Consider the following 26,115-nt stretch of genomic DNA (forward strand, 5'->3'; position numbering starts at 1 on the left):
CTTTTTCACTTTGAGTAAAGAAGTTGAATCAGTACTTTAACTTGTACTGGAGTATTTTTAACACTAGCATCTGTACTTCTACTTAAGTACAGAATGTCTGTACTTTTGCCACCTCTGGTCGACTGAAGCGCAAGATCAGTCATACCATGTAGTTGATGGCTCAGCAGCGCCCTCAGGTGGTCATTGGTGTGGCAGGTTGATCCGTTCTTAGTTTCAGAAATGAACTCTGGTTTTTCAAACCCTCACTCAGCACCAGGAAAACAGAGCTATCACTAACCTAAACTAAAAACAATAAAGGATGTAAAAATGGTTTGATTGGAGCCAGATACAGCATTTCACCATATTTACTGCCTCATGAGGCTGACAATGCAATCACATGGTGGACATTGTAAGCTTTAATCCAACTTTTGAGATCTACGATCATGTCTGAGAAGGTTGAGGTGTGGAGACCAACTGAAACAGCACAAAGTCACTCGATGTATTGCATATCACACAGATAAATGTCAAAATAAAATTCATTAAAATACAGAAGCATGTCCTCATTTTGAATGTCCAATAAAATCTAAGGAAGAAACAGATTGTAAATAATGAGACTGATCCAGCTCGTGTAATTCTTAATCTCTCTTTATTGCATTAGAACATACATTTCTCATATATATCTATATATATATATATATTTATAAATGTGAATTTGTACACTACAATCTTTTATTGTAACATGTTAGAAAATACTCGTAACGCTCCAAAAACATAGCACTAAAAACAGTTACCAAACAATGATTATTACATTTCCTCATTTTGTTTTGGCCGCCGAGAACAGAAGGAAAGAAAAAGATGGTGGAGTTGAACCTGTGGATGTAGAGGAGGAGAGGACCACTGTGGCACAAGCAGGTGGGCTGTTGCAGTTTTTAAATGGCAGCCAATTCATAACTAAACAGAGACGGATGAGGGGAGGCTGGGGTGTGAGGACGGGAGAGCATGGATAGCCACGCAGGAATGAGTCACATGACCACGTAAGCCAGAGAGACAAAGGATCCAATCACACAGGGTTTCACTTCAGTGAAACATTCAGAATCCTCACCGGCCGTCTGATCTGCAGTTAACTTTAAAAACGTGACACACGGTCCACAAACAGAAGCAAGTCAGTAGCAGGTGTAAACCTCAATGTTTTGGATGGTCTGAGCCTCCAGTTTGGTCTCATGTCAGTTAAATTCAATAAACTCGAGACTTCACTGGCTACATCACCCCTCCATCTAAAACACATAAAATGGTGTATTTCAACACAAACTAACATTTTTAAAAAAATCTAAAATCTAGCAATTAGTTTTTAATGATAATAACCAGATTCAGTGAACAAAACCCCCTCAAAACTCTAAAAACCTCAAAAGATTAGCAACACCTGCTGCCTACAAAATTCAACCCGTGTACAGTTACCATGAACAAGCAGCCAGAGACCAAACCCGCGTCTTTTGTTTTTTTAACCAACTCAAAATTCAACGGAGGAATCTGAAGCAGTTGGACTTACTGAAAGCAGCGTGAGCAGGACAGACAGCAACAACATGGACACTGAGGCACGTTGAGAACAGGGAACAGCGGCGTGACAAAGCAGTGACAGCAGAAACAGTGAAAGTACAGTTTAACCATCTAACGAACACGCACACGGCAAGGCTAAGGTTTAAAAACTAGCAATACGGACAGAAGAACTGGCACTGCAGGGGTTTGCGCAGGTTTGGAGGATGTAAAGGAAGAAGAAGCAAAGTGAGGCATCAAGGGAACATTTAGGATTCAGTTCCCTCTCCGAGCAGTCCTCTAAATGTTCAGCTGGGGTTAAGGGAGTGATTGTCCTCTTGAACACACCTCTCCTCCCCTCCTCATCTTTTGACCAAAGCGTTCCTTTTCTTTTTTAACCTCCCCCTCCTCTTCATCCCACAACATTTGGCAGATTTTCTTTCCATGTATTTGCTCTTTCATTTTTACATGCGCAGACACACATACACACGAAACCCTGTTACCATAAACGACATTTACACACACATACACACACTCTCCCATGAGCAAAGACACAACAGGTGGATGCGTTTAGATCCAGTGTTACAGCGGTCAGGTTTGTTAGCAGAGCTGAAAGACGGTTGGCAAAATGCACAGACTCGTGAAGTCTGTTACTGATATGACAATCAGCGCTACAGTGACACAATATAACTGTACTGGTACAAAAGTGTTTTACAAATGAGATCGTTTTTCCCACCTATTTGTCCAAGAGGTGCATTCAGATTACCTCTGAGCACAAGTGTACAACACTGCAGTTCCCAAATGATAAGTCAATTAGGGCCAGATTTATTAACAATCTGAGTTTTAATTAACTGCAAACGGTTAATTAACTGTTTGTATGCTTTATTTTTTACTTATTCCTTGTGGGGCTTTGACAAATCTCACAAGGAATGTTGCATTTTTTGGAGGGGAAGACGTTACGATGTGTACGCAATTGGTGCAGGTGGAGATCTAGAAGTTGTGAACAAAACTGTTTTGTGCTGAGGTTCGCAGGCAGGTAAATCACTGACTGCTTTATAATGCAAACTGCAAAGCTCACAAAGTCTCTGCATTCATTCTCTCAGCAGTGCGCATACACACGGAGCTCCATGACATCATAAAGTGACTTTCATTCAGTTGTTTTTTTCTAACTTCTGTCTAGTTTTGGATCATTATTAATAAATCTGACCCACGCTGCAATTTCAAATTAGTCATTCACCAAGAAAAAAAAATACTGTTTTATAAATATTTACTGAATTTTATATTTTTTGGGTTTCATTTTTTTAGTTGGAATTAAAAGAGTCAATTTTCTGCAATTTTGTAAACCAGACAATAATTCCGCCCCTTGCACCCCTATAAACAAGATAAACATACATTTACCTACATTTAAGACATCTCATGTTTCCTTCCCTCCCCTCCTCCTCTCTGTGAGTAGTATTGTGGTATTATGATGTTAGATTCCTAAGGCAGTATCACAGTACAGTCCATAGAGAAACAACAGCAGTACAGAAATACACTGACTTGCCCAGAACCTTACATCCAGCTCAGGTGGATCACTGATGGCTTCTGGCTGTTTTTTTTTTCTTTTTTTTAAGCCTCTGAATATTTGGTTGCACTTTCCAAAATTGAGGAGAAAAAAAGATTCTGGAGGTAATTTAAAACTGAAATCTCCTTTCTTGTGGTGCCCTTGTAGCGCAGTGGGCTAAGGCACATCCCAAGTTCTTGCGACATCATTGGTTTGAAACCAGCTCATGACCACTGTCGCCATTTGCTCTCCTCTCACCCTTCCCATCACGTTCCACTGTGGAAAAGCTACAGGTTATAATACCACCACTGGTTTTGGTTTTGGTTATAACAAATATTAATGTAATTCAAAAGCTGATACTCTGATTTTGAAACCCTGACATTTGACTTTATGTGTTTTTGTACAACTAAAAATTAGAGAGGCATTTTTGGGGCGCATTTATTGTTAATCACTTTTGGCTCTGGAAAATTGTTTATATTGTGACATTTGTAAGATGATGATTTAACTGAAACTGTTTGAACAGATTAAGCTGTACTAACGACTTAACTGTATTAGTTTAGTGCAAAACTAATCTTTCGTTTCAAGATTCAACTCACAGCATTTGGTTGAAATTCGACCTACTTTTACTGCACCCACAACAAACAGAACTATTTCTACATAACACACCTAATGACTACTTTTAAACATAAAGGTAATAGGAACTCGTACGCACATGCACAGACTAATTCAGGTTTCTGGTACAGATTAAGACGTGACAGAGACCACAGTGGAGTGTGATGGGAATCAAAAGCTCATTTTTAAAAATAAAAGTTTACAGAGCTTGTAGATGTTATCGATACTACTCGAGGCTTCCAGTAAATTCAGTGGCTCAACTTTCAGATATAGAGTTCTGGGCGAGAGCTGGGCCGGCAGCCGTCCGGCGTGACGTGGGTTGGTTCTGGCACTGAGGTGGCCAATTTCTGAGTGGTCTACAATCAGCTGGGGACAGCTCAGGCAGCTCGGGTTGCCCATTTTTTTCATGTTGTGCTAAGATGAAAAAGGTTCAACTATACACTATGATTTTTAGACAGTTACTATCAGGTGACAACAACTAGAGGCACTGAAGCGTCTGCGAGTGCCACAACCAACCCGGACGTCTCCTGTTTGAGTGATATTGTAGTGCGTGTAGTCTATAGTACAGTAGCATCAACACAATGGTCCAATAGACAGATCAGATAGAAGATATCATACAGATGGTCCAATACAGTTATAGTACAACATCTATACATTGTGCGTTTTTTTTTTGTTTGTTTTCTTATATTTTTCAAGAGATCTCAGGGGTTAAACTTGGTCACCATTACATCACTGCTGTAAGACGGGTAAGGGATTAAAAGAGTGGTGGGCAGAGCCATAGAAAAACAGTGTTTGATCTTTAGAGTCTTGCAACTTGGCGTCAGGTGTGGAGAACCACTTCTAGAGTGCAACACTGTCAGAAATAAACAGAATATGCCAGTTTAACAGGGTGGCAGTAATAGAGCAATAAAGTAGGCAAGTTTAATAATTTTGAGGTAGAGTTTTGGAGAACTTGTTCAGTGGTTCCACAAAGAGACTTTAGTTGGGCGGCCTGCCCGGTTATAATTTGCAACTCATTTTTCAATTTTTATCCGTGGACAACTGCCTCGCTCTTTGGATGAAAGGTAAGTCACTCCTAACCCTGACCCTCTAAGCCTTTCTTCCTCTATCAGCCGGCTTACTCGCCAGATCCAGGATCCGTGATGTGTTCCATGTAGGTTCATACGTTCCATTACTCAACTACATCCACCAAAAAGATTTCGTCCCACAGTCATGCGTACTCCAAGTCAGCTGTTGACAGTAATTCTTGTTCTGCTCTGAAAATCAGCTTCGACCCAGAGGTCTGCCGTATCCTTGGCAACACTGTTTTCTCACATCAAGAGGGACCTGGAGTTGACTCCATGCAGGAGTTTGTGGAGTTTACATGTCTTTACTTGTTGGGAAAGGTTTATGTAGCCATCTAGTCCCAGTAAACTCAGATACTCTTACATCATTTCCTAATTAAATAATTTTAAATAAATAATCAGAACCTGCAGCAGGTGGAGAACTGTTTCTACTGCTCCTACGCTGAGCTCACTGCAGAGCAGAACAAGGATGGCCTGTAGATGCAGCTGATTATTGCTACTTACCATGAAAATGTTTGCATTCTTTATTGTTTTTTTTATTTTTTAAGAAAGCATGGGTGCACCTATTTTCATGTGCACGTGCATACATTTGCACGTACACATGACCCTTACTAACACCACAAATACAGTCTAACTCTGTGCGAGAGCTGTTATTCAGCAGCTGGGTCACTGTGAATAGACTGACGTGCATCCAAATACACTGACATCACTATTCAGTGTGGCTACAGGGGCAAAAAACCAGGCCAGACTGAAGAGAAGCCACAGAAACTAAACCCGAGATCGTTATCAAGTTATCCATGAGAACTTTTTGAAAAGACTTATTAATAAGTCTTATGAAACTTAAAAAAGGTAAAATATTATTTTAAACCAGAGGTAAGACTATTAACTTATCCTAGCAGCACTCCAAGGACAAAACCTCTCCCATGTTTTCTATAACAGTTGTGAATTTTGCCCAGATCTCAGTTTACCAGCTCCAAATCAATTCCACTGTCGTGCAGATGATTGAATACTGGATGATTTTTTTTTAAAGCCATCACTCTCATTAACCTTAACATATGACATTTTGTGCTTGTGGAAGTTCCCTATCTGAGTCATCCGGAGAGCCCTAAAAATTTCTAAAGAGCTGCTGCAAAGTCCTCTCGGATACCCTGACCAAACCTTCTGTCTATCCATGGCTCTGGTTCCAAAACAGGGTAAAGGGTTAAGTTAGGGATCAGGACACTGAGGACTTCAAAGGGTTAAAGGACTAAAGGGTTTACAATACTAAGGTGTTTAAGGAGTCTGGATGATGAGTTATTGAAGTTAGGCAATGACAGTCAAGGTTTACAGTAATGAGAGATTTACCGAGATACAGGAGCTGAGAGATTTATGGATGGAGAGGTTAGTATGAGTCTTATGGGTGGGCAACGTTAGGATATGACTGTGGCCTCCGTAACTATGGCAGGATCTTCTATGTCAGCTTTACTTTGGACCATCCGCAGCTCCAGCTGGGGCGGACTGGGCCTCCGACCAGGACCTGCTAACTCTGAGGGCGAGAGGGGCAGGTAAGGGTCACACAAAATTCAATTAACCCGCAAAGTTTGATTGTGCAAAGTTTGGAATCTGAAGACAGGTGTCATGAACAAACTGCCATTCATGCAACGCATTTAAAAGCAGTTATGCAGGAGAAGCCAGTAACTGATAACAACAGGAGCAGAAATCCAGACTTTATCAATGAGCTGCTGTAGTGAGGACCCATGCAGGTAAGAAATATTACTGCTAGTTTTTATTTTTACCACCCAAAATTTTTTGAAACTCTAAAGTAAGACGCTGTTTAAACTGATTTCACATAATTGTTAGTGTTTTTGTTCATGAAATTCAAACAAGGAAAGCTTTAGACGCTGATAACTAGTTCTGTTATTCTCACCATGAGCGTAGGATATGGTCCTCTGGATAACGTGATGCATCACTGAAAATGTTTTCTCACAGGCCGTCTGAGAGACAGAAAAGAAAAAACAAAACAGTAATTTATCTTTTTTCTTCCTGACTTCAAATATGTCACCTTATCTTTTATTTACTTAGCTGTATTTCCACCATATTCCTATTCCTCAAACTTTCAGTTACTTTGGACTGAGCTCCAAACAGTTTTTCTGTGTTTGTTTGTGAGTGTGTACCTTTAGGTCAGTGGGGTAGTGATGTGTCCACGCTAGCAACATAGCAGCAAACAAGTCTCCAGTTCCTACAAAGACAGCATCCACTTTGGGAACTTCTAATCGCACTCTCTGTGTTGTCCTGCTGCCATCTGGACGAACTGAACAGCACAACAGACACACAACAGGTTAAATTCCTGTATTAACTCATTCACTGCCAGCCATTGGCAGTGAATGAGTTAAACCCATTGACTCATTCACTGCAATTGACGGCTATAGACGTCAATGGCAGTGAATGAGTTAATGTCAAACTACATTCCTAATCCTGTCGCCTACCATGACGCTGGCTGCCCAATGACACCAGGAAGCGGTCTCCCAGTCTAGAGGGAAGATCAGAGGACGTAATAACCACTGTGTCTGGGCCCATCGCATGGAGGAGGTCCATTACCTACAATCAGAACATGAGATACAGAAGTATGAAGCTGGAAAAGGCAAAAAGACAAACTCTACTTTTACAGCAAGAACTAATGTTCATGTAGAGAAGAAAAACAGGATAAGTAGATATGTTACCTCTACAGCGTCTTTCTCTGTGCTGATGTTTTTCCCCGTCAATAATCTAAAACACAAGCAAACAATCACAACAGCTGCAAAATAAATAACGTGTGAAAACATAGTTGCAACAAAGACCCTGAAGACACTAAATCAAGACTCTTTCATGAACAGAACCTGATTCAGTCTGATTCTGCAGGCATACAGACAAACCAGCAGGTGGAGTAACTTCACAATAAAGCTGTGACAGATGTGAGATTCTTAAACTGCTTAATATTACTGCAAAAAAGAGGCTGTAAGGCTTAAAAAAAAAACTTCACATGTGACTGTGGAGATCATAAAAACGTCATTTAAAACCTAAGCAGCAGATGTTACACTTTTAAGAATATATAACAAAGAATCTGATGGCTTCATCTGTTAGGTCCACTGAGTCCTACTATAAAGGAGGTAAAAATAAGGCTTTAAATCTTACCACGTTAAATGACTTAGTGCAGAAAATTGTTTTCTTATAGAGACACTAATATACATTCAAAAAGGTTTTCAAATAGTTTCATGTTTATTAATGTGATGAGAAAACAAACAGAACGCAAATGACATAATGCAAACTATTAGGACTGGGCTTCAACCACCATCTTTACTTTTCCACGAGCAGGCCGACTAACAAGAGGTTCAATTTAGCAGTTTCCATCAAAATGCTTCAAGTTCCAAATTATTCGAATTGTGTATTTTAAAGATCATTATATATAGCGTCAAGCTAAAACTGTACCTAATGTTAGCTGTTAGGCTATTATGCTGCTTTACAGGATGCACTAATCACTCTGCCTGGGTCCATCTCGTGGTCCATGACCTACAGATAATGGACCACTAAAACAGTTTGAACAGACTACAAAAACAAGATCAAAGCAACTGTCAGAATTTTTTTTCTTCTGTTGCTGAGCTGACAAATTATTTTCGACTTAATCAATCATTACTGTACTTGAATGGCACTAACCCTATTCTGCACTCTCCTGCTGGTATAACCTTTGAACTGGAGCGTGAATCAGACTTAAGCTTGTTCCAAAAACAGCAAAGCTCTAATGATGCAATCTCACTGTGTGATCTCAGGGTATAGAGGAGTGCTAAATACTAGGGCTGCACGATTAATCGTTAGAAAATCGCGATCTCGATTCATACTTATGTGCGATATCATTTCCAAATGACAACGATTTAAAAAAAAAAAAAAAAAAGACGACGACGATTGTACCGCATTTTGATCCGGGACGTAATCTGCATGAAAACAAGCGCTCACTCTTCCTGCTCAACAAATGACAAGGGCGGAGCCTTATACCACGTGATACAGAAGCTGGCTGCTAAAATTAGCAGGGAAAAAACAACGGAGAGCACGTCAGGGATGACGAGAAAGTGACAGGAGAAAATCCGTCCCGGTCAACCACCCAAACATCAATAACGGGAACCTTATACAGCGCTTCCCTATACCCGTCGAACTCCCGCAGGCACAAAGAAATTACGGAGGCTATCACTTATCACCTGACCAAAGATATGGCTCCCATCAACACTGTGCAAAACGAGGGATTTAGGAAAATGATCAACACCCTAGACAAACGCTACACAGTGCCGTCCCGCAACTATTTTTCTATTGTTGCACTACCTGCTCTATACACGCAGCGTCGAGCAACGGTGGAGACGGAATTTCAAGCAGTACAACATTTTGCAGCAACAACAAAACGTGAGACATTTGTTGTTTTTATGTTTATTTATTGTTTTTATGTTCAGTCTCAACTGTTACAAAGTTGATGTGCAGTTAATAAGTGCAATAAATATTTATACTGGAAAAGAGAATCGTGATCTCAATTCTAAGCAAAAAAATCGTGATTCTCATTTTATGCAAAATCGTGCAGCCCTACTAAATACACAGTGACAGAAGAAAGGATCCATTTTTATTTACACAACCGCTATTTATAAAGAAATATTTAGAGAGGAAATAAGTAACTGATTAAAGTAATGTATTTTCAAAGAACTCAAGTCATCTTGGATTTACAGTGCTTAAATTAAGAATACATAAAAGAGATTCTCATAAAGTGTGGAAGGAAAAATTAACAAGAAAGATAAGAGAGGATACAAGGGGAGCAAAGATGTATTTTTGGGACCACAAAATGGAAGTATTAGGTAACATAAGTGGCATTACATAAAGACCGTTTGCACCAATATACTCAGAAAATCAGAACAACTACAAAACCATTCAGGGAGAGTTTGTCTCAGACATGAGCAGAGGACCGTTGTAAGGACTCACAGAATGTGTGTGTGATTGCATCTGCTCACATGTAGCGGTCACTGTCAGGGAACCAGGCAATAAATAAATAAAATGAAATAAAAACACTCTTTATGAGACCGACTTGCTCACATTATTGCATTACATTATTATTACTTTGCAGATTACACTTAACTTGGGGATCAGGGTTCGGAATTAAGCTGTGATGATTAAACTTACCTGTAAGAGGATTGGGAATGCATTCATGTCAATGAATGTTCTTACTAGGGAACTAAAGTAATGCATTCACTTCCTGTTTAAAAGGAGTTCTTCCTTCTTGCTGTCACCAAGGGCTGCTCATTGGTGACCATATGATCAACATCTAGTTTTTACCTTGCAATATAAAGCACATTGAGACAATGACCATTGTGAACTGGCACTATATAAATAAAACTAAACTCTGGCAATAATATAAGGCTTTGTTATGCAGTGATATTAGTCTACTAATCAGAAGGTGAATGAACAGATGGTCACAGAGTCGTCAAATTGTCAAGACTGAAAACACTTTTACTTACTCAGCCTCAAACTGGTTAGGAGTGATGATGTCAGCAACAGGAACCACCTTGTTCTTATAGACGGGATAAAGATTTTGAGGAACATACTGTGGAAACAGAGTCACACAAACACAGAGGACTTCATCTGTGGGCAGAGTTAATACAAAGCTTTTCTCTGATGTTTGTTTTCATGCTTTTACATGATCAACACAAACTGTCCGCATAATGTAATACATACACAATATAGACATACACACACACACACACACACAGTAGATATATATACACACAGAGTGAGTCACTGTGTATATATAATACTGTCAGATCACAATAATCCCTCTGTCATGAGAAATTAGTCTTGTAACACACCCACAGAACACGAACACAAATATATATATTTGTATAAACACACACACACACACACACACGCGCACACACACACACACACACACACACTAAATCCCACCCACACAAAACTGAAAGGCACAAAATTCCTTCTTAAAAACAACAGACATCAGCATGGACACACATACAACAGGGTACACGAATAATCAGTAATCTCACCATAGATCCATGATCTCCGAGGACGGGGTCACACACTGAAACGACAAAAAGATACTGAGAGTGAGAGCACACCAGCAATCAGCGCATTACATAAACACACTGCAGTGATGGGAGGCATGAAAGTGGATTTGGAGATGAGCGCATCGAAGCTGGGAATGAGACTGACAGAAAAACCTATTATCCATTTTTAAAGTATTAAAACAGAAGACCTGGAGACCCTGCTTTGGGCTATAGTGTTTATTACATATCAGTTTGGGAAATGACCAATTTAATACTTTTTTTCATTATTGGAGTCTCTGCTGTGGTGAAGGCAAAAATGTAAGTTTAGTTCTGAGGGTGGAGTTGGACATCAGGTCTTGAAAGGTAACTATGCTATAACTCTGGAACTGATCTGATCAAACATCCATCCATAAATCCATGCATCCATACATCCTCTTAACCACTTATCCAATCAGACTTTTATCCAATCCCCACTCTCCACACAAAAAAGTCACATTGAAATGTTTCCATGTGTTTCTAACTGCAGTAAAAAATGTACAACCTGTTACTGGGAAGATGTTGATGAAATAATGAACTAATAAGGCAAAGATTAAACATCCAGTAATGTTCTGATATGACAAATAAATATGTGTAATACAGCCAGAAACATGCATACAATTACTCTCACTTCCATAAAACACCCATGCTGTCTTACAGTCACTGCTCTCCTATGTTATTAAAGTATGACAACATTCAAAAGCATCTCGCAGCAGCAGCAGCAGCAGCATGTAACACAGGATCTTCTATAAGTGCTTAGGTAAACACATTGTGCAAAACCCAATGTTTTTCTTATTATTTTGAGCAGAGGCAGTAAGTCTCACTGTATATCTACTATTACAGTGTCCACAGGCAAAACTGCAACAGTCTTGATTTGAGTCAAACTGAGTGGTGTGACATGAGAAAAAAATCCTTCAGGCTACAGAGTCATTCCTGGAGTGAAGTGGATCTACTTTGAATAAGCTGGTTAAATAATAAATGCCTTTGCTGCCTCACCAAAAATGTGTTTAAACTCTGATAATGAAGGCTTGGCTTGAATGTAAAAGCATTCAGCCCAGGAGCCAAACCTCTCATCTTGATAAATCTGAGACTGACCTGTGGAAGGACGCTGCGGTTGTTTTTGTCCCTCCCACTCTGTCCTCCACCACATCTACCACTCTAAAAGAAACCTGTTTTTCCTCTGAATTATTTACTTAAGTTTAAGTTGAAATCCCCAGTAAAAAGACACTTTTCTTAAAATTAATTAAAAGTATGACCAAAACAATCTGATTACAGTTTTTGCCATAACTGAGCAGTTCTACTAACTGCAAGAATTTCCTAAAGGTAACAAAGGTTAAAGCTTTATTGCAGCCAAATGCTCAGTCACAGCAGTGGATCTTTTGTTGCATTTAATGTGATTCTTGTGCCCTTCTCACTCTGTGAAACCATGTGTTTGCTTACCGTACACCAGGTTGGGATTGGCTCTCTTTAGCTCCTGAACAATGTCCACCACCATCTCCAAGAAGGACGTGTCTCTGGTGTACCCTGCAGACATCACACACACACACACACACACGGAAGAGACAGAGCAGAGAAATTATTATAGGCTGTGTATGAAAAGATTCATAACTAACTATACTTTTTGATTTCTGTTAAAAACTGTAAACTTAAACTGCTCTGTATCTCAATAATGGCACCCAGTTGAACTTAAACTTACTTAAATCCAAACCGATTCTCAGATTTACCTTAAAAAGTTTTTACAGAAGAAAATTGTGACTTCTTATCTCTTTTTTATTCCCGTGGTCAAAATTGATCTACTGCTTTGATAAATGTAGATAACATGTGTTATCTACATTTGGCACACAAGTACATGATGCTAAAAAAAAGTAAGAAGACTGCAAGGAACTTATTTAAATTTAACCTCAGGGGGATCTAAAAATCAACTCTGATTAAACTAAATTAAACTGTCCAGATATCTGCATTTTGAGCAGCGGTACATGTGAAAAAGTAGGACACCCACCTGTTAAAACATAGTCATAGTGGTGCACGTTGTTCAGTTTGATCCCCTCATAAAGAACGTGAAGCTCATCTGCTGTCAAGACCTGACCTTTCCAGTGAGAATATCCTTCAGAAAGCACAGGAGAGATGTTACTGTGTTTGCTGTGAAGAGACCAGTGGATAAAACACACTTCTCCTGCAGGGAAATGTGAGCTTTTCAACCAATTCACAACAAGTAAATCAAAGAAAGTTTAAATGAGAATCAAACATGACGTGATGTGATTAGAAAACTGTACAATGATACTTTAATTAGTCGAGCCTCTCTCTGTGTGAGTTTGCTCCAGTCCCTCTTTCAGTTTACTTCCTGTTTTATTCTGAAGGTCAGACCCTCGTGTGGTTTTCTTTCCTCCTTTATTATTTGTATTTTTTAATGTTTGCTTAGGCTCAACTGTTCCCTATTATTCCTCCCTTCCTGTCTGTGTCTATGCCCTCAGTCTTTTTCAGGGTTCACACACAGGATAACTTTTCTACCCACATTTCATAATATCTAATGTTTCATTATATCACATCTTATTCACTGACATATCAAGATTTTACATTTAATATCTCATTTCAATTAAACCTTGCAAACATCATCCAAAGGATAAGACAAACACCCTGATCATAAATTCCTGAGAAGGTCTTTGTGCCCCAGACATGTCTTTACCCCACAACCCAGAATTTGAATCTAATTGCATGAAGAACGCACACACATACATGCACGCACACACAGACACACACACACAAACACACAGCAGACCTGATACCTGCAGACACAGTATCTGGTTAGACAGGGACAGAGTGGAGGCTAGCAGCAGGACAAAGACGTACATGCTCCACTACACACTATACACACACACACACACACACACACACACACACACACACACACACACACACACTGTGTTTGTGTGTTGCCTCAGCATGTGCTGAATACTGTATACAGGTGTGCATGTATGTGAAGTGGCCACAAGCATATAAGCCAGTGTGGAGGGTGTCTGTCTGCACATGACAGGTTTGCTGCAAGCTGGTGACGTCGTGGCTCCAGGTGAGTCACAGCCAGGTCACGTGGTTGTGGTGGGGGTTCTGGTTGCTAAGCAACAAGCCAGGAGAAAGCCAAAGGGGGCTAAGAAAAGAGATGAGCAGTCAGAGTGGTGTGTGCGTGAGAGGGAGGGCAAAATGAAGGCAGGCCTTCAGATAAGAGCTGCTTCTGACGTCATCGCACGCTGCTGTCGCAATTTCCCAACGCCCGCTGCTGTTTACTGCTGCGTCGCATGGCCGCTCCCAGTGTCTCTCTCTCCATCATCTCTCTCTTTGATTCATTTTCTCTCCTCTCTCCAGTTTTTTTCCTCTCTGTTCACCTTCTCTGCCCCTCTGCCCAGCCGCTCTTCTCTCCCTTTTCAGATGAAAACGTCTTCTTCAATATGTCACACCAAATTACACACTCTCCTCTGAGAAATTGCAAATGTAAGATCTGATTAAAGTCTGAGGCATTTCTGCGTTAAGGTCACTCAAACAGAATCCCACAATTGATGTGAGGACTTTTTCTTCTCTTCTCCACAACACACCGTCCTCAGCTGTATCACTGTCTACTCTGCAAGTGGATTGATAATAACAGTGAGCTTACAACCTGTGATTAGATTACTCACTCCTGGCTTTAACTCGTCCCCAAGGGTTTAAATTGAACTCCAGTAATTCTCTAAGACAAGAAATGCAAGAAAAAACTAATTTCAGAAGGACTGTGTGGAAAATTCTGGAGTTGGCTCAACTTTTCCTGCAAAACTATCCAATGTCATCCGGAAAGTGATAATGAAAAAGGTGACACTGATTCAGTAATTCACGGTAAAGGAGCTCCAGCCTGTACTGAGTGTATAAGAGAACATACTATTCAGAAGTTGGACATTTCTCTTTTGTAAATTATTTTTTGTATGTCCTATGAAATATTCTAAAGAGAAACCGGATTTCTGATTTTCGTGAGCTATAGGTGATAGTTATCTAAATTAAACCAAAAAAAGGCTTCAAATTTTTCACTGTGAGATTTCACTATATATGCACCAATAGGACCCAAAAGCAGGACACAGAAAAAGGTAAAGAAACAGAAGATAGACATTAAATAGCTATTTACAAAGATCAATCTCAGTGGGTTTGGGGTTTTCTTGAACCAGCTAACACAAAGAAAGCCTACTTAAGTTGAATCTAACCTCTCAGGTACATAAACTTTCTTTAAAGCTCACATGTCTGTCATGAAACGTGACCTAGGCAGTAGTTGAAAATACTGAAAAAGGCTGCAACAGGCAAATATAAATACCACCATCTGCTGCTGCTACATTTAAGCTCCAGGCTCGCCCACATGACACTTATCCTACAAAAACTCCTACAATTATGTTTAGCCTCAGTCTGCAACATCACCACAGGTCACTTTCACTGTTTTTAAGCTCACTATTATCTGTGTCGATAACAACTCCGTACAAAACAATCTGAGGCTGACTTCAAAGCAGTTCACTCGTCAATCAGACTTTCAGCTTACAGCTAAGTCAGCAGTAACCGTATGGAATCGGTTGCATTAAACCATAACACGAGGGGGTCGCACTGTCTTTTAGGTCACGTGAAATCAGATATGCAGATAAATTAGTTTACCACCCACAAACAAAATCAAACCTTTGTTATGATCTACTATTTCTTGACTCCACTATGAAGCAACAAGCAACAGCTGGACAAATATGTTTGTTTTCACAGCTGATTCATTCTTCAGGTTCAGTTAGCTTGGATTCCATGAAGTGGGGCCACACATCAGTGCGACAAAGGAGACACGGTGCAGATTATTCACTCACGTCTGGCAATCAGATCCAAATATTATGGCTAAATGTGACAGAGAGATGATGCAGACAGCCCAGAGGCGATGTCTGCATCATCTCTGTAACAAGATGCATCATCACTGCAATCATACAAGTTCCTTCAAATCAAATTAGTTCTGTCACAAGTACGCCTTTGCAGAAATTTTACACATCTCTTTCAATTATACTGATTAGATTTTAAACTTTGAGAGTCATCAATAAACTTTCATAATTATTTAACCCCTTAACATACAGCTAATAAGCTTAAGGATGTAAAAAAACAAAACAGTTTTACTGGAGAGCCAATTAAGCAACTTCAGATTTTCACGGCTCATATTAAAAAAATCTCATAAAAGTATAAAAATGAATTTTTCATGAAATGGGATCTTTAGATGATTCTTCTTAAAGAGAATAGAGATGGCACCAGATCAGCAGCATCATGTCCAATAAGAGAGAGACAGAGATGGAGCTTGTATAAAATGTGAATGGCGTTCATCTCCCTGCAGCTATATCTGTGTTTCCAAGCTGTTCTGGTGTCTGAGCATGCAGCCGCTGACCTCCACAGAAACTCATTTATCTGTCGAGTCGTCAGCCTCGGCACGGTCGCTGCCTCGAAGGGAACCATGTCTGTTAACACTCGCCAACACCTCATCACGACACCGAGGGAACTGACTGACTCACACACACCCACATAAAGCAGGCACGCACGAACTGAGAGATACACAGGCTAAGTCAGTGGCCTGACCTGTATGGTTGGAGAACTGGACGGAGTTGATTGAGTCCACCTCAAACCCTAAAAGCTGAAAACAGAAGACACAGAAAGAAAACAGTTGTCAGAAGATATCAGGAGAACACACTTTTACAGCTTGGCTGTGTTTTAAAGACTTCATTCTGTAGTCTCAGGCTGCTGGTGTGTCTCAGGTACCACAAGGAGTTCACTGGTGATGATGTGTGAGGCACCAGGTTATGACATTAGTGAGATATACTTATTCCTAACAAAGCTTTCATCTTTTCAAAGACCGAGAGCATTATGTCTTAACTGGAACATTGCTGGAATATTGATGCTTTCATTGTGGAGGAGTTGGACCCTCGGGCAGCACAGTGATGCCCAGTGGTTAGCTTTGTTGCCTAACAGCAAGAAGGTCCTGATCTAGCTGGGGCCTTTCTGTGCAGAGTTTGCATGTATTCTGGCTTCTCTCACGGTCCAAAGATATGCCGTTAGGGGGGGTTAGGTTAATTGGTGATTCTGAATGTGAGTGTGAATGGCTGTTTGTCAGTCTGTGTTAGCCCTGCGACAGACTGGCAGTGTACTAGAACAATTATTAAAAAGATTTAGAAATATGGTCATTACATCGTCATGATTCCATCACCATGTTTGGTTTGCATATTAAAATATTTAATCTGAGTTTTCTCCACAAGTAAGGGTTTATTGGTTGCGGCAAAGCAGTAATTGCCCACCTTTGAGCAGTGGGAGAAATTATCTGTGATGACTTAACCAAGTTAATTTTCTTCATGAAAGCAGAACAAGAACAGAAGGGCAGACACATTGGTTTCTGGGTGAACAATTTGATTGAGTTTAATGTATAATGTGTTACTTCTCCATTGTGTCAAGTCAACCTCAAAGAGAGGATAGTCATTTGTCATTTTTAATGCAAAGGCTCACTAAAGAACAGTCCTTCTCAGGTTGACTTTGGCGGTTCAGTTGTAGCTAACTAGATAGCCTCAGTGCCTTTGTTTTGTGTTTGTGATATTAAATCAACATAGTAAAGCTGCAAAATAATGAGCTGAAAATACTTTAGTACTGTAAAGTTGAACATGAAAAAGTCAAACTGCAATGGAGGGAAAAAGAAACACACTGTTAGACTTCATTTAACCTTGATGGATATACAGACATCGTCTAAATGTAACTTCTGCTGAAGTCTGCACACAGATCTGCAAGAAACAGCTCGTGGTGTCCTCACTCTCTCTGTTTCTTAACAGATTTGTTTTTATAAATTACCCCAGAGAGAGAGAGAGAGAGAGAGACACCCACACATGGCTCATCCACGTGCTGAGTTAATTGTTATCTGAATGTCTTTATTTTAATTGAGCTAAAGCTGGCAGAGTGAATGAGGTCTTTGTTCTTTTCAACTGACTGTGACTTTGAGATACAAGAATCCTCTTTCAGAGAAGAGCCCCTCCACCCACCCAGGAACACAGTGTAGATATTAACTTTGACCTTGTACGGGTTTCTGAAAGGTGGGACACTGTATTTATTTCAGCAGCGTGAAGCATTCAGAAAACACGATTAACATGCAGAACAATTCACTGCAGTCACATTACACTCCTGTGCACACAGAACTGAATGAATTATGACCTTTTTTGATATATTAATATTTGCATTATCCTTCAAGGAGAGTCTTCTGTTGTCCTAACTTACAGGACTGTCAGTGATCATGTTACACTTTAAACCTCAAGTGATCGTTGCCTTGCCAAAATATTTAATACAAATTTCCTAAATAAAGCGAGGTAAATGGCTAAATGTGGCAATGAAAATTGCTCCCTGTGTAGCTACAGAGCAGATTTCCAAAAGGGATCAAGCCCACTGTTGTCTGGACATCCTGGTGTCCCTCTCTGTCTCTCTACCTGGAGCCAGTAGTTGCCTTTACAGACGAAAACACCTGCTAGTCTGGGACTAACTTCCTACTGGATGTCCCTGACTCCCCTACCCCAAACACTCTATTTCCCCCTCTTAAAAAACAGTTTTTAATGTTAAAATAATCCAAATTGTAATTACTGACCAAAGCAAATTCGACTGCAGTTTCTCTATAATCAAACAACTGCTGCTGTTTGACTTGTTATTGTATATTTTTAATCTAAATATCATACTAGTATTTTGGTTTACTGCAAAGTACATGCTGTCCAAGAAGTCTGTGCTTCAGTTCTGATAAACACTCATTCATTTTATGTAACTTTCACAATAAGTTGTTTGCTATTTTTACATTATAAGAAAATTAATAAACAATTGCCCCATAACTTTAACGTTTCAATATCAATGTAAAATAATATGCAGAACATTTGCAGCATTTTGGACTGCATGTACCTAAAAAAACATGGCAGCTTTGAGCATAACGCTACTTTCAATCCTATTCAAGATATAAGACTGTTGTTACTCATAGTAGTAGTGGGTGTGGTCAATAAATGCATGATGAGGTTGGATTTTACCATTTAGGAATTCTTTCAGCTTCAGTTTTCAAATTTCAGTCAATTCAGAAGTGATTTTGAGCTTCCAGCCTATCACCTCCCGTCTGTTTGGAAACATCTGTTTCTTTGCTGTGACTACACAAACTGTCACTGACATTTATCGCAGCGTGTTCTTTTGCCTCAGCGTGGATCCAAATTGGCCGTTGATGCAAAACCGTGTATTTACAGCGGATGTACATGGGTGGGTCTAAGAATATGTTATTTAGGTCACATCTTCCCGTGCTCTATTCATGGGCCTCAAGTCACTGACAGACTGTTTGCACCGCTGCTGACGGGAAAGCTTTCTCTCAAGGCGAGGATCTTAACAGATTAAAAAAAATTAAACATTTTTGCCTTCTTGGAGAAAAGCTTTTGGTAAATTCCCCCTGCGAGGAAGCCCCTTTCACAGCTGACGAAAGACGAGTTCAATTAACGAGTTGCACTTCTGGCTCATCACATCTGAGGCAACACAACAGCTAATTTTACTGCATCGTGACTTCGCTGGCACCATCCTTCTGCAATGACTGTTCAGTTCAGTTTGATTTATATAACAGAGTGAGAAATAAAAGTCAGCTTTTCTCCCCTATTTGGAAATGCCCATACCTGTGGGTGCATGTCACTAAAGTCTGATATAACTTAAAAGTTTTATAATAAGGATCACTTATTCCACTTTAACTGCTACACTCTTCTCTTGTGCAGTTACTCTGGACATTATTTTTGAAAGAACTATTCCTTTCCACTTCTGGCACTTAAAAGAAATCAAGATGTAAAATTTATATGTACTCATTATTTTTTAATGTTAAAAAAAATCGCTATTTGATATTATGGAGGGTGCCAGTGCCCTTGAATGCTGTTTCTATGTGAAAGCTGAAGCTTTAACTTTAAGGCAGCCTGTCTCCATCTTTTCTGACGTCATTAGGAGGAATCCTGTGGCAGCCAATCAGAGCCCTGCTTTCTCATGTTGCCGTCTCCCGGCTGCTGACATGCCACAGATTCTCCGTCGTGACAAGAGAGAGGGATGCCCGGCACGCTCGCTGACATCATTGTCATCACCATCATCATCTTCTTCTCTCTGATCTGTGACACCAGCTGAATCATGGTTGTTACTGTGCATGGTGAGACTTTCTCCTTCATTGACCTGTGGGTTTTCCATTGAAGTCTAAATTTAACACACTGCCCTTTTTTTAATTAATTAATTTTTGCTTATGTCCACAAGCATCAGCAGTGGTTCATTCACACAGTCTGTCTGCCGCAATCACCATCCAGACACACTCATTATACACACTGGCACCATGAGCAGCTCCTAGAAAATGTATGTTCTTGCAGACTCTTGATATTCTAACACAAATGCTGGCTCTCTTAGCAAGGCTTATCAGTGTATTCATAATGGACACCATGTTCAAGCATGAGCGTGTTAATTATTGCACCAGGACACTCTGCATTGCAGAACAATATCAATTTTGTAATTCTTTCATCAGATCTGGGACCATATGTCTCAGACACTCGGGTGAAGAGAGATGCTAAGCGGTTAACTGATCACCACCTGGTGAGTTGGATCAGGTGGCAGAGGAGGATAGTGGACAGCCCTGGTGCACCCAAACCTAAACCTATTGTGCAGGTGCACTGAGAGAATCCAGCAGAGGCAGAGGCACTGGTCCACAAAATCTTCAATTCCCACCTTCAGCAGAACTTCAAAAGCATTACAATGAATATCAGAGACATTGAGACTGAATAGACCATATTTTGTACCTCCACTGCCGAGGCAACTGCACAGAATTGCAGCCACAAAGTAGTGGATGCCTGTTATTGAAATAGTCCCTAAACCAGATGGTGAAAGGATCCATCATGCTCAAGAACGAGTTGTACTGGGCTTGGTTACCCGGAGGTATATCAGAGGTAGCTGACAGATAGCAGCAAGCTAAGAGTGTGGCTCTGACAGCAGCTGAAGCAAAAACATGCATGTGGGAGGATCTTTGTGAGGCCATGAAAGAGTTTAAGTTGGTTTCAGGCAATTCAAAAGGGGAAAGTAATGCTCCAATCACAAAAACAGACAGGTGAGGTGGTTCAGGTATCTGACTAGGATGCCTCCTGGGCTGAGGTGTTCCAAGCATGCCCTGTCAGGAAGCACCAGGGTAGACTCCAGGCACAGTGAGTAAATCTTTCAGCTGGTCAAGGAATGCCTTAGTATTCCCCCCAAATGAGCTGATGGAGGTGGCTAAAGAGAGGGATCTGAGCATCTCAGCTAACGCTGCATTACCGTTGTGTTATAAAATAATATTAAGGAGAAACTGAAGAAAAAAAACAACCTACAACCCAGCAAATTTGTTACCTATTCAGACGTTTATCATGAATCCAAAACATCAGTCTTGAAAACTTAGGGACAAGTGTCAGTGATCCTACTCACCTAAGCTGTAAGCAGCCATAATGACAATTTTTTACAGTACACTTTACATTGCACTAGTTAAGACTGCTTTAGTATTAGCCTTGTATAAACAGGCTTAACCAGGCGTAGTAGTTGAACATTAGTGTCTCTACTGGACTCTGGTGACATGCATCAAAGCCTACAAGTCACTGGGATAACCGCAAAATTCACCCTGGGGTAATGCAAGCTAAAAATAAACCTGAACCTTCTTACAACAAGCTCCAGTCTTTCAGGGTGATGTACTGTACTGTTGGCCGATAACGCCTCACTACCACTACTGACTGCATCACTACTGGCACACTAAAATTATAACCATCCTCAGTGTAATCAAGATAATCACAGGCTCAAAGCAATCCGTCTGCATCATCCTATGTCCTGGTTTAAATGTGCTATACAGTAAATAAAGGTGATATACTGTAAACATCAGAGATCCTAAAGGAAAAGATTTTCACTGTCAGTTGATGGCAAGAACACTAGGTCTCTAGGTCTCACATATCAAATTAACTATAAAGGACCAACTTTAGACTCTAGATTCAAACGGTGCATTATGTGAAACAAAAGAGGAAAATTTCTTAGGAAAAAAGAAAAAATGGCAGATGTACAAAAAGGCAAATTTAAGATAAAAAATGCCAAGTTCACAAGAAGCAGGGAAACTGACAAGAAAATTGTACAATGGCATTTCTTAACTTCTGAAGAAGTAAAGTTGGAAAGAAATTAACATACTTGAAATCCTAGTTAGATAAATAACTCTAACAAAATGCTACGAGGACACCAAACCAACCAACATCTTTCCAATGTTGTGATGAGGCAGCCACATTATAATGTGTAATGAAATGATTTTCATTTTATGAATCTGGAAAAAAAAAAGTCCGACCTGAGCAATTCAGAACCAGCTGAACATTTGTTATGATCAGCTAACAAATGTTATATATCATATGATATCCAAAGACCATTACAAAAAAAATTACCTTCACAGTACGAAGACTTTCTGAGTTACAGGCTATTAATCTGCCTAGTTTTTTTTTTCTTCAAAACATCTTAAGTACAAGATACTGCTGCATTAAACTTTCATTTTACATTTATTAAACAGCATGTGGTTTGTTATCAGACAAAACTCTGTCACAGCAAAGTTGTTCCCACTGTTAAATAAGTTGCTCTACAACCTTTATCATTAGTGCAACACTTTGTGATTAAGACAACTTCCAGCTTCCTTTTACCTCCCTATTGGGCTTGAGTACTGTTAATACTTAACACTATTCAATGATGGTGATAGGACTACTGGTGGGATGTAACGTAGTACTTCTGCTCAATTCTTTTGTGTGGTACGTTAATAAACTACTTAGCAATTACTATCATAGTTAGCCCAAAAAATCATGGAATCATGGTGTCTAACCAGGTATGGCCATCAAGTACAAAATTATCTTACAATTTTTAGCAAATCTGTGATAACAGTATTTCTGCTGATATAAAAACTCTCTGACTTTTAAGTAAAAGTATAACACAACTGTTTAATTTAATAAAAAAGTATGTCACATAAAAACATTTCACCAAAACAATTAAATGCAGTTCCCGCTCATGGTGTCGCTTACCACCAATACATTTATTAAACTACAAGGTTCCAGTCCAGTTGACCTTCATCAGGTAGATGATTGTAATTTAACAACCTAAATGTATCAGCAATAAGCATTTTTCTTTCACCTGTTACACACTCAGGTGAACAGAGATTTTGAATTAATAGCTTGTCCCTAATAAAACTAAAATGAAATATATATTCTACCCGGGATGGTGTATCTTGGGTCAAGCTTTTCAACCAGTTTCCTAAAGCCCTACTTTGCCACACCATGTAACCACATCAGTAAATTACATCCATTTTGCTCTTCCTGACACTTGGAGTACAGCTCCAAGTGTCTTTCTAACTGTGTCCTTGTTGTTATTATAACTACCCTTTTACTAAATTTCTCTCAGTTTCAGACATGTGTGCGCTTGTCTTGTGTTATATCAGGGTACCACTGATATAACACTGTATAACCATGTAAATAAAATTTTCAGTATTACTGTGAATGATGAGACGTGGTGCAGCTAATAGCTATGACTGCCTTCTTTCATTTGCCTTCTTTGTATTGATGAAACTCGTTACATCTACTTTGACCTATTGTAATTATTAATTATCAAGTTCTCCCTGAAAAGCCTTGATCTCAAATAGAGGCCATATTTCTCCAATATCAGCCTCTTTCCAGACTGCAGGCTTATTTGCAGTTCCTACAGTTTCCAAAAGTTGAATGGAAGGCAGAGCCTTGAGCGATCAGGATCCTCTGCTGTGGAAGCAGCTTCCAGTTTGGATTCAGGAGACAAACACTTTTGTTTGTTTCCAGTTCCTGAGCCAATTTCTGCGGGAGGTATTTTCCTGGTAAATGGGAGTTCTTTGTTCCCATTGTCACCAAGGTCTTGCACATCATTTGCGGTTTGTTCTGTGGTGTTGTTGGTCTTTCTACTTCTACTACTTTAAATTTTACAAATGATACTCTGCATCATTTATATTAAAGCTTTGGTTACCTATTATGTTCCAGAATTGAAACTAGAAATATAAAGGTATATTATGCAGTATTATTATAGAAAAGGTACCCAGCAGATGCACTAATGTATCGTATGCTATTCTGCACAAGGAGTCCTGTTACTTAAGTTTTATTTTGATCAAAAACTTCTATAGCATTACTTCAGTCAGATTAATACTTTGATTATGACTTTTAGCTATATCAATATAAATAAAGGGCTTGAAAATCATGCCCAATCATTTCTTTATTTTAATTCTGGCTCAATATTCACACTTGCTTTCCTTAAGGAAATCTAATGTCAGGGGGTGCAATCCAATTCACAAGGAAGACTTTCAAATTGTAGTAAAGCAGGGTATAGTTTAAGGGTTTTTTCACTGCGATATTTGTTTTGTAATGACAATAATAGGACATATTATAACTGCACTGGTTTTGTATGCAAATCCTCAGGCTGTTGATCACTGTTGGATGATTCATTCAAAAAGTACTGGTAGGCTACACGTTTTTATACAGCTTAAATATACAGCCTCGTGTTTTCTCTCCACGGATTATGATGAAGAACACCTTGCTCCATTATCGGACACCCTCAATGACATGTGTCGCGCCGCAATTTCTCTAGCAGATAACGACTTTCCTCTTCATTTGGTGGCTAAATGTGCAGATAACGAAGACGCTGGTAGAAAAAAACACCTCTGCTGATTAACATTCCCATCTCTGATAAGGATGCACAGGTTTGGGGGGGTATTATGCACGACACCTGTCGTCGCGGCTGTCCCTCAATATCTGGGCTACTACACAGTTATTTTTAGATTCTCGTTGCACATCTAACATCGCCGTCGATTATGTCCGCTTTTCACTCTCACAGCTGGGAAATTACAACTAACCGGAGCCATAAATAAACGCATCCAAGACTGTACTAACTTTCCACCATCTAATTAGCCATTTACACGTTCCTGTTTGGCGCTGATAAGAGTGCCGCAGTCGGATTTTGTTGGCAAAGGGCAGTGAAACACGTCAGACAGGGTCGTGTCCGATAACGAGCGTCTGGTCGCTCGTTGTCCGAAAACGGGTGCATGCAAATTGTATTTACCTGTAACGGGAAAGAGGCGCTCTTGTTGCCCACATATCCCCGGACTACATGGCTCTGTATGGACAGGACGCGGCATTCCATGGCGGCTCCCGGTCAGCCGAGGAAGAGATGCAGATAAATATTCTCCGTTATTCGACGAGAGTCACGTCTTCACATAACAACACCGGGAAAACACAGTTTGAACGCAACGACCGCACCGCCGGTAGGGAAAGAGGAAACGGTAGTTAGCCTGCTGGCTAGCGGCTGTGCGCGCGCGTACGTCTGTGTGAGCGCTGGTTGTAGCCGGAGCCCTTAACGAGTGATGGAGAGCGGTGACGTCGGGAGGTGGAGAGAGGGGTGTCGCGCGGATACGCCAATGATACACACGCGCGCGCACACACAAACAGCGGGAACCGTTTTATTTACGGTAAGCGCTGTGTGTACTTTGTGCAGTGTTGATATCAAAGTCCTTCGTGTGTTGACCCAGGCAACCGAACGGTCGCGCGCAGCAAGGACAAAATTTACACACATACACGCACGCGCGCTCGCCGTAATTCTACACAGGCATTCTGTGTGACCGCCTAACGACTGACGTCAACACCACTAGCGCATCCCCGTCAGCACAGCTGGATTTGAATGAATGAGCTCTTATTTTTTCTATTTAGTTCTATTTAATTCTATTCTGTATACAGCCGAATTATTGTGGATAACATTTTACATTAACTTATTATTCAGATGCAGGGTAAAATAAATGATTAACACGTAAATGGCCAAAGCAAGAGCAAAATTTAGGATTTGGATTTTTTTTAGGATGTAGTTTGGTGCTGTGTTCCTTTTTTTGGCGTTTTATGACTCACACCATCTCTATGACAGAGTCGTGACTGAGGGATGGTGGGTGGGGGCTGGGGGTTTGAAGTGACAAGTGCTGCTTCTGTCACCACATGCCAAAACTGAGAGAGGCAACACAGAAAAAGATAGCTCACATATGCAGAGAATACAGAGAAATGTGAGGGTGTAAGGTGCAGAAACAGAGAGGTATATGGAAGATAAATGGAGCCAAATGAGAGCGATGTGGCTGACAGCTCCATCTGCTGTTCAATGAGGCATTGTGTGTTATACTTTAATTGCGTCTCTCTCTCTCTCTCTCTCTCTCTCTCTCTCACACACACACACACACACACACACACACACACAC

The 26,115-nt window shown here is 40.1% G+C and overlaps 1 protein-coding gene across 1 annotated transcript; it reads right to left on the reverse strand.

The window, feature by feature from the left end:
• Positions 1-608: 608 nt before the first annotated feature.
• LOC146560709 (pyridoxal kinase-like) lies at positions 609-26,037 on the reverse strand. Its single transcript, XM_085296108.1, has 11 exons — positions 24,942-26,037; positions 16,404-16,458; positions 12,808-12,912; positions 12,249-12,332; positions 10,773-10,807; positions 10,230-10,315; positions 7,428-7,473; positions 7,194-7,305; positions 6,882-7,018; positions 6,635-6,701; positions 609-6,253 (listed from the first exon to the last, which is right to left on the reverse strand). Exons 1-11 carry the CDS (start codon positions 25,020-25,022, stop codon positions 6,138-6,140), a joined length of 924 nt encoding a protein of 307 aa, XP_085152234.1. The 5' UTR covers positions 25,023-26,037; the 3' UTR covers positions 609-6,137.
• Positions 26,038-26,115: the final 78 nt, after the last annotated feature.

This window comes from Mchenga conophoros, linkage group LG13 (genome assembly GCF_057382185.1).
Source record: "Mchenga conophoros isolate Kocher_MC1m ecotype Shallow Benthic linkage group LG13, M_conophoros_male_GT1.1, whole genome shotgun sequence".
Classification (NCBI taxonomy): domain Eukaryota; kingdom Metazoa; phylum Chordata; class Actinopteri; order Cichliformes; family Cichlidae; genus Mchenga; species Mchenga conophoros.

Coding starts and splice junctions, on each gene's coding strand:
- LOC146560709 (XM_085296108.1), bottom strand. CDS start 25,022: ATGGAATGCCGCGTCCTGTCCATACAGAGCCATGTAGTCCGGGGATAT. Junction 16,459..24,941: donor GCGCCTCTTTCCCGTTACAG/GTAAATACAATT, acceptor TTCTGTTTTCAG/CTTTTAGGGTTTGAGGTGGA. Junction 6,254..6,634: donor GACCATATCCTACGCTCATG/GTGAGAATAACA, acceptor TCTCGCCCTCAG/AGTTAGCAGGTCCTGGTCGG.